The 9,034-nt window shown below is 46.5% G+C and overlaps 1 protein-coding gene across 3 annotated transcripts in view; it reads right to left on the reverse strand.

Moving 5' to 3' along the window:
- Positions 1–9,034, reverse strand: part of fgf12a (fibroblast growth factor 12a) — a gene marked incomplete at both ends in the record, with an annotated part of 37,953 nt that overhangs the window by 24,254 nt on the left and 4,665 nt on the right. The window contains 3 exons of one of the 3 annotated variants that reach the window (XM_080458950.1): positions 2,045–2,155; positions 6,906–6,953; positions 8,245–8,440. In XM_080458950.1, the coding sequence (XP_080315076.1) occupies positions 2,045–2,155; positions 6,906–6,953; positions 8,245–8,440 (355 nt within the window). Of the gene's footprint in view, positions 1–2,044; positions 2,156–6,905; positions 6,954–8,244; positions 8,441–9,034 lie in introns of those variants that run through there. The other 2 variants (XM_080458951.1, XM_080458952.1) reach the window with 2 other exon arrangements.

A 9,034-nucleotide genomic window follows, 5' to 3' on the forward strand; every position in this document is an offset into this window, starting at 1 on the left:
CGAGCAGGAAGGATAGATGGAGTCTGATACAGCAGGTGTCTCATAACCGGCGGTTTCTCCTCGGAGCCTCCGGAGTGTGCAGGTAATTACTGGAGGCGATCAACTGATGACAATCAAATTAATAACTGTTCAAATCTGAACACGAACGTTAATTAATGGATTGCTGTTTCACGGCCCCGCCGGTTACTAAAGCGTGGCCCGACCACTCAGTCGCGCTTGCAGCCGAAGGTAATTGTACACGCGAGGCTGAAAATGAGACTTTCTATTGAATTCACAGTTTGAAAAAACCGATCCCATTGGAGCCGCACGTCTTTTTGCATATATACTGCATCTTATATTTTTACGTCCGAGATTACTTTTTCTGTTCGGTCAACATAGTAAATAATAAAGATATAGAAGTGGAGTGCGCTCAGGTCGTATGTTGCATGCAGGCGGCGTCACGCGGCTCAATCCCAATCGGTTCCTCTGAACCACCCCTGAAAATAAATTACAGAAATCCATCTGCCGCTGCTCGCCATGCTGCAGGTCAGAGGGCGACGTTGGTTCAAGGGGGGGGGGGGGGGGATCTATTATTCTAATAATCTAGCCCTGTAATCAATACTTCAATACTGTGAGGGACCTGAATACCAATGTCTTTTTTTTTTTTGCTTTCCTCCTCCTGTCGCTTATCTTCTCCTGAAAACGCATCACATTCCTCTCACAACGCCCGGCGCTCTCGCTCAGCGCCGTCCTCCGGACCGGGCCCCGGGCTCCTCACACACAGAGAATTATTCATCGGGTACAAACGGAAAAGGTGGTATTTTTAGTTTGCAGTGGCTGAATAATTCACCGCAGTTCCTCCATGGCCCGGGCCAGCGGGGCTGCTTTAACCAGAGGATTACCTCGAGGCGGGGAAACCCTCGCCATACATACGACAACCAGCCAGAACCTCCCGAGCACGAAGGAGAAGAAGAACCGCCGTGTGTTCACGGTGTTCAAACAGACTGGGCTTTCTCCTCTGTCACGCTTGTTGTCCTGATGCCTCGAGTCACGTTACATCTCCTCGTGAAAAAAATAAATAAATAAAGTGAGGAGTGACTGAGGGGGAGAGAGAGAGAGAGAGAGAGAGCATTCCTTTCACTGCGGTCCAGCGGCCTTGGCTCGGGCTTCCTCTGAGACTGGCAGGATGTTTTAGAGAAGAAAGGTTGTGATTGGTTACCTGTCTGGCCCCTCTCCACACTGGGAGCGTCACCATTATCACTTTGACGGCCATTCTTCGCCGACGTATATCCCCTCCTTGTAACTCTTACGTATTCATGTATGGACTCAAGTTTTATCTTTGTGTGTCTGGGGGGGCGGGGCCTGAGAGAGACTATACCCCGGGGACTATTTATCTGCTGGTCGTCCAGTATGGAAAGTCGATGGGAGGTGAAATATGGCGTTGAAGTGGCTCTGGGAAGTGAAGCGGAGGGGCTGCAGTTGTATCAGGCTATGGTTTTTTTCCCTTTTTTCCGGGAAGGGAATTGTGCTGTGATAATCACACCAGCTCTGGGGGAACATCAATCAACACCGGGCGACACTTACAATCACGTCGTGTACACAGCAGAACAGGTTTACTTAGCGCAGCCATCAGGAGAAATTATTCTACTGTCCTGCTAAAGGCTCCAGAAATACTGCGAACAGAATTTGTTTTTTTTTCGTCACTATAACTGGAGAGTTCAGCTTCTCCTTCGCTGTGAAACACAAAATGTGCGGCGACCATCTGAGAATACAGTTGAGTAGGTTTTGACGGTTACATGTGTGCATATTGTTGCGTAAGCAGCAGCAGAAAGGAGGTTATCCTGCTGCGTGGAAGCTGCTGAATTGTTCCCCGTTCCTCACCATTTATGTTCAGATAATCCAATTTGGTGGAGGGCATCTTTAACTAATTTTGGAGCGCGGGTTATATAAGAATGGAAAATGATAAAGCATCTGAAATGTGCCGATATGTTATATAACGGACTGACTCACAGCCGTTTTAAACGTTTCATGCTGGAAGCCGAAGCCTCCGCGACGCTCCACTCACTGTTGTCGCTGTTCTCGTCCTTGCTGCCGTCGATGGTTCCATCCGGCTGCATCTGCAGGTAGAAGCCCTGCTGGCTGAACAGTCGTGTCACGATGCCTTTCAGCTGTGGCTCTGAAAACACACATTACACACACACACACACACACACACACACGCACACCCACACACACACACACACACACACACGAGCCGCCGGCCACGCCGCAGCCCCACAACCCCCAACAAGAGTGTGTCAGAACAGAACAGCAGTCTCATACGACGTCAACACACCTGAGATGTTTCTCTACGCTTCAATCCAGGCTATCCTCTGAACCGACACACAGACAATGTTCCACAAACACAGAATGTAATGTCGATTTAATTCCAATACAGCAGGTTGGCTGTGGACGGTGGCGTGTGGCAGCAGAATTCAACTCTCTCGGTATTAAAACTGCTTAACCCTTTATACGGCACTCCTTGAATCACTGGAAATATATGATTTCAACCAAGTTGAATTACTTTTTTTTTTCTTTAATTGACTTTGCAAATAGCGTTTTACGTCAATACATAACACTATCTGTAAAGATTTTATCAATCTTGAACTAAAAAGAACCGATTTTGTGGTCATTCTACCTTAAAAACTTTTATTACCATTGACATATCCTATTTAGCCGCAAAAAAACTAAAAGAAAACTAAAGTAACACCTGCCAATAATGTAATGATTATGAATCTAATAAACCCAATAATGTAATAATTTGCCAATAGTTAAATAGAACATTTGACCAGATTTTTTTGTCATAAATCCCTACTAAGTTACAACATAAAGGAGTAGTATTTGAAATAAGACGTAATAACTGCAGCCAATATTGTATTAAGACATGAATAGGACGGCTTTATAGGAAATAAATGTGTTTTTTTGCAGGTTTAGTGCAGTTTGCCTCCCACAAATAGGGATTGTGGATGTTAATGGTTATAATGTTGTGTGTGTCGATTGATCATAAAAACTATCAACAGCACCCACTAGTGGCCCAATGTGAAAACAACATTGTTTTCAGCGTGTCTGCCGATTTCATGTAAACAAACATTGTTTTCAAAACACTGCCGTGTAAAACACAAAACTTTTCTGCAACAAAAACGCAAAAAAAGAAAAAGGTTCAATCATCGACAGTCTGTGTTTGTCTTCCCTGTGATGTTTTAGAAAATGAGAGAATCATAGAATTTCTTATCATCTTCCAATAAAATCTGAATATTCAGTAATGAGAACTTCTGCACTACAAAATAATGAGCAAATTGTTCTGCTTGTTTTAACAGTGTTAATGGAATTATTGCATATATTTAAGTGTCTTTTTGAATTATTTCAACATTATTTAAAGAAATGCATCAATCAGTTGCAGTGGAGTCACGTTTCAATAAAGCAACGGGTGTCAAAATAACGAGTCTTTCCACTATTGACCCAGAACAATGACCAAACAAAGATCCTTTATCAGTTTCAAAGAAACAGGTAAAGACCACAACATGGCCGCATGCCTGATAAGGGGTTAATTCGTTTTGATATAATTTACAATTCAATAATTTCTTGATAAAAATTGGTTTCTTAAATCAAGAAGATATACATTTTTTTACACATCTCTTTCTTTTGACACAAACCAGCCTCCACATCTGCCCGATAATTTAAAAATAAACAAAAAAGACTAGAGTAAAAAATAAACAAAAAGAAACGTACAGTCGTAGACTCTTCAGTCTTTTCTTAACTCTTACCAGACGTTGGTTATCAAAAACACAGTGTGAATCATCTGTTGCGCCACATAATCCTGTAAAAAGGTAAAGGACTGGAGGGCCTTCATAGTGAGCACGCCGTGACAGGGAATCAATGAGAATGTTGTTAAAGTGACAGATTTTCCAGCATTGAAAACCTTTCTTTAAATTAAAAAAAGTTTTAAATTAAAAAAACATCACATTAACACACACTGACATGCCAGTGGTTTCTTCATTTGGTATGAAGCAATGCTGTGATCATGACAATGTGACCAGCATTAGATCAAATCACTTCAACCGGCTGTTTATTGGCCTTTTTTTTTTTTTTTTTTTTTTTTAAACACTTTTGCGATAACGCTGAATCCACCTCCAGCTTTGGAGGGTATGACTCCTGGCGCGAGGCCAGCACGCTGTTCAAACTGCTCCACTTCACGGCAGCAGGTGGAAACGAGGATTGGCTGCGGGCGAAGAAGCCTCCGGAGGCACCAGAGAGAGGATGTGTGTAGAAAATCTCAAAAAACTGTTTATCTCGGGGAAAATGTACAGACAGCTGCCAGTGTTTAACTAATGACCAGGGTGTCTGTCGAAGTTCGATGGCACCGTACGATATAACCGAGACTCGGGGGGCCGTTTGCACGCCGACGATTTCAAGCGAAAATGGAAGCGTTTACGCGACAATGGTGCTCGGAGTAACTCGTAGTTTTGCACATGCTCTCCAGGGACTTGGTACTTTTTAATTTGACAGTCACCGTGATAACAATCCACCATGTCCATGTTCTCCCATTGTTTATGTTTAGAGCTCATTGTTCTCTGCGAACAGCACCCACTAATGGCGAAACAGAAAACTACTTTGTTTTCAGCGTTTCTGCTGTTTCCGTGGAAACGGATATCAGGTTTTTTTTTTGTTTTTTAAATGTTGTTTGGACGTGAAACTTTTCTGTAACAAAAACGACCCTTCTTTCACTTAAAACGTCGTGTAAACATGTAACCGAATCGTTTTTGTGCCATCGTCCACGGGGCGCGGCGTTTTAGGAGCCTGAAAATGGCTTCCAGAGTGGAGAAATTTGAAAACGCCGCCTCGGCTCCGAAGTATGGACAGACAAGAAGCACATTAGCCGAAAACGGTGATGTCATCACCCAACCTCTCGACCCGATAACCCCACAACGTCACTGAGCAACAACATGGCCGACTGCCTGCTCTAGATCAAGCTGCAGAAGCTACTGATGCTCGTCGCTTTAATGAGGCCAGGTGGTGGATTTCTCGATTTCTCTGTTTTTTTCATGTCTTCTTCTCCATTTTTGCTGTATTTCTGTATTCTTACAGCGCCACCTATAGGCCTGGCATTAGTACTACACAATTTTTAACGTAGTTTTCATGGTGTCGTCATTAAAAATGGAGAAAAAAGAGAGTTTGGGCCTGAGACTCCAGCAAACCTTTACTAGATAAAACTACTTGCCATATTTCTCTGAGGTTTCACAATGAATAACGAAACTGCAGCCAAACAGTAATATGTTTGGCAGATTCCTGAACCGAGCTCCGCTCACAGAGCAGACGGCGACATGGACGTCGGATGGTTCTAATCCTTTTGTTTATTCTCAGTCTGACAAGAGGAAAACAAATTATGCATTTTGCCACAATTTAGTTTGTGCGGCGCCTCGTTTCATGTGTCTGAGCAAACAGCTGAAGAAGCTCGCGCTGCAGGCGCAGCCCTTCGAGTTCAGACAAGTCATGTATGTGATCGGAATAAAGTAGTGAGCCCAGTGCTTTCTCCAAGGTCAGAACCAGACGTGGAGGACATGCTACTGGGTTTTAGTCCAGTCGGGAGCAATAAAACTTCGCATGACTTCGCAGGAAGAAAACGTTCTCGGCACCAGGAGAGGAAGGACATTCCACCCAGGTCGCTCTTCAACAGATGCTAAGCATTTTGCTTGAATGCTGACGACTGCAATAACTGTCCCGAGCTTCACTTACACTGTATGCACGACCCGTGCGTTGAGACGGGAGATAATATAAAACCTGAGCTCAGGAGCGAAGCCCCGAGAGAGAGAGGGAGGGAGGGAGGGAGGGAGGGAGGGAGGGAGCGGGTTCACGTTGCTCAGCTGTACATCATCCTGACCATCAATCCCCAACTCACCTACCCCTTCATCATTCACCATGGGCCAAGGGAGGGAGGGAGGATGTGTGTGTGTGTGTGTGTGTGTGTGTGTGTGTGTGTGTGTGTGTGTGTGTGTGTGTGTGTGTGTGTGTGTGTGTGTGTGTGTGTGTGTGTGTGTGTGTGTGTGTGTGTGTAAGCACATGGGAGTGTACACATCAGTAAATCACATGTGATAACTACACTTCCATAAATTAAGGCCTCGGCACGGGCCAGCCAATCCCTGACGGCTCATCAGTTCCAATCATTTAGCATTGTGTGTGTGTGTGTGTGTGTGTGTGTGTGTGTGTGTGTGTGTGTGTGTGTGTGTGTGTGTGTGTGTGTGTGTGTGTGTGTGTGTGTGTGTGTGTGTGCGTGCGTGTGTGTGCGTGTGTGTGTGTGTGTGAGCCTTCAGAACGTCAATTGATTTACTTCATACCAATACAGAAGGACAAAACATTTAGGTAGGTTGACGAATGGCATCATGACCAATGAGATGGTGAATGATCACCTGCGCTGATAAAGTGTTGGACAGGAAGTGACACGTCATATCCATATACATCAAGGAGAAACCTCTACGACACATGTTTACAGACACAGAACACGGGGCGGGAGATACAAGACTGATCCGACAGTGACCGACGGAGAGAATGAGGCAGGAACAAAATGAGTAAAAAAAAGGCAGAGGGGGAGAGAACAGACGAGCGACAGACCACTGGCTTTAGCTATAGGGGGAGAAACAGGGAAGAAATTAAGCTTAAGAAATCCACTAAAAGCCACACAGAAGAGGGAATGAGAGGAAAAATAAGAAAATCAGCAAGGGAGAGGGTCGTCGGCTGTTCAGACAGGTGCTGAAGCCCCCAGCCCCACCCCTTCCTTCCCTCCCTCCCTCCCTCCCTCCCCCTCCCTGACCGAGGGAGAGTCGACATGGACGCGAGATGGGGTGGAGACGAGAAGAAACACAGCACACACGGATGGAGGCTGAGCTACTGACCTAGCCTGCAGCCCTTATGGGACACCTGTGGAGGTTTCGAGGGAGCGTCTTACGAAGGGGGGAGGACAGAAGGAAAAACAACAGTCTTTTAAACAGACAGAATTCATTAAATTCTCCAATGTATCGGCTGTTCATGAGAAAATATACGGCAAGGCATCACGTGTGGAAATAGTGAGGACGATCACCTGAGGACACACGGCATCTTGTCTGCTCTCTGGTGTCAATAGACGGGGGGTACCTACCTGACCAACAGTCACACCCTTATTATTTTTCTGGCTGAGCAATTTTCTGACCGTTTTGGCGCTGATATTGTTTGTCTGGTGAGGCTGCAAGACATTTCATTTAATACGTCTGTCTGGATGACAGTCGCTGCCCCCTCCCCGCCTTGCATGCCTCCTCATCCTTCATTATTCTGGCTGTTGGACTCGAGTGGACCTCGCTGTCGTCCGTCAAACGACATGACTGTCCGTTATGGGGGGGGGGGGGGGGGGGGGGGGGCTGCACCACTGGCTTGTTATCTGTGCACCAAGACAGAACCAGTGAAACAGAAAAGAGGGAAAGCTTCACGACGTCGGTGCCGAGGGACATCAATACAAGCCGAGTAGCTCTTAATCACTAAAGCTATACCTCCCTCCACTGCAGTAAAGCTCTCTCGCTCACTCTCACTCCCTCTCTCTCTCTCTCTCTGCAATAAACATTTACCATTAAAACATTTAATCTCAAAAGAGCCTTGGTGCACTGCAGTACAACTTATCTCCCCTCTGTTCCTCAATCTGCATTAATATTGTATTAGGTCATTTAATCCTGATTTTAAGTGTGTGTGTCCAACTTTGGTAAGGGAGGGTGTGTGTGTGTGTGTGTGTGTGTGTGTGTGTGTGTGTGTGTGTGTGTGTGTGTGTGTGTGTGTGTGTGTGTGTGTGTGTTTGGGGGTCAGAAAATGTAAGTGTGCAGAATTTTAAGCTTGGATTTTTATTCTAGCTTTTTTTTTTTTTCTATCACGGTGATCAGTTATTCTGATCAGATGAATGGGGGGGGGGGGGGGCGTCACAGTATAAGGATGCCTGCATGCATCCAGACGGGGGGGGTTGTCTCGTGCAGTGGATCGATGGACAGGAAGAGACCCGAATGGAACAGGTGGATCTGTGCAGACCGGAGAACATCTACCTCCTCCTCCGGATTCAGACTGCAGTATCTGCTTCTGCTGCTCCGGAGAGGGGCGGGGTGGCTGGGTGGGGAGGGGGTCGGGGTGGGTGGGGGGGCGCTACCATACGCACACATAAAACACATTGGTTTAAAAAAATGTTTTAAAAAGGATTGGGGGTGGATAAACGGCACTGACCTGGTCGCCGCCGAACCGGTCTTTTCTTTCCGCTGCAGAAGCGGACTTTGCTGAAGACCCCCAAGAAATGCCTCTCGCAGAGAGAGCGGGGGTCTTTGCTGGGGCTGGGGCGACGTTTGGATGTGGACACCCGGTCGCTGTTCGACTCCCTCGCCTGGCGTTTCTGCCGGATCAGGGAGCTGGCGATCGCGGCCATCTCCCCGAACCGAGTCTGGGAAAAACCGAGAGTCTAGTTCGGCTGATGTCGGATTCTTGATGCAGCTTCTTGGTGCAACGATAAAGGAAAAAAAAAAATAAGAAACAAGATAGAAAAGCGTCGAATATGAACTTCGGTCCGCTAATGTCTCAACCAAATGTCATCCTGATCAGACGATCCTTCGCGTCCCGGACATCATTGCGCGTCGAGCAGCATCCTCTGCGCGTAATTCAGCTGCTGCGAGTTTCAGTCGCTCTCACGGCTGCAAATCACCGCCGATCGTTTTCATCACAGACATAAATCTACGGACAAGGCCACTGGGGCCGAAATATTAGCCGTGAAAACATGCAACAGTGTTTATAAGTTGCTGCGGCTGCGTGTCATTGGAGAGCTTTCAGGTGTTCCAGGTGAACGGCGCGTCGTCCGAGCACGACTCCGTATTCCTCATCTGCACGGCAGATCCCTCAAACCGGTGCACAGGCTGCTGGTGGGTGGCCAAAGAGACGATCCTAACTTTTCCCCCGGGTTATTATTCCCTCCGTGAACGGTGCAGAATAGAAGAGAACCTCCGCGACTCGTCCGTTACGCGCTGCG

The sequence above is a fragment of the Lipophrys pholis genome (assembly GCF_963383615.2).
Source record: "Lipophrys pholis genome assembly, chromosome: 1".
Lineage (NCBI taxonomy): Eukaryota > Metazoa > Chordata > Actinopteri > Blenniiformes > Blenniidae > Lipophrys > Lipophrys pholis.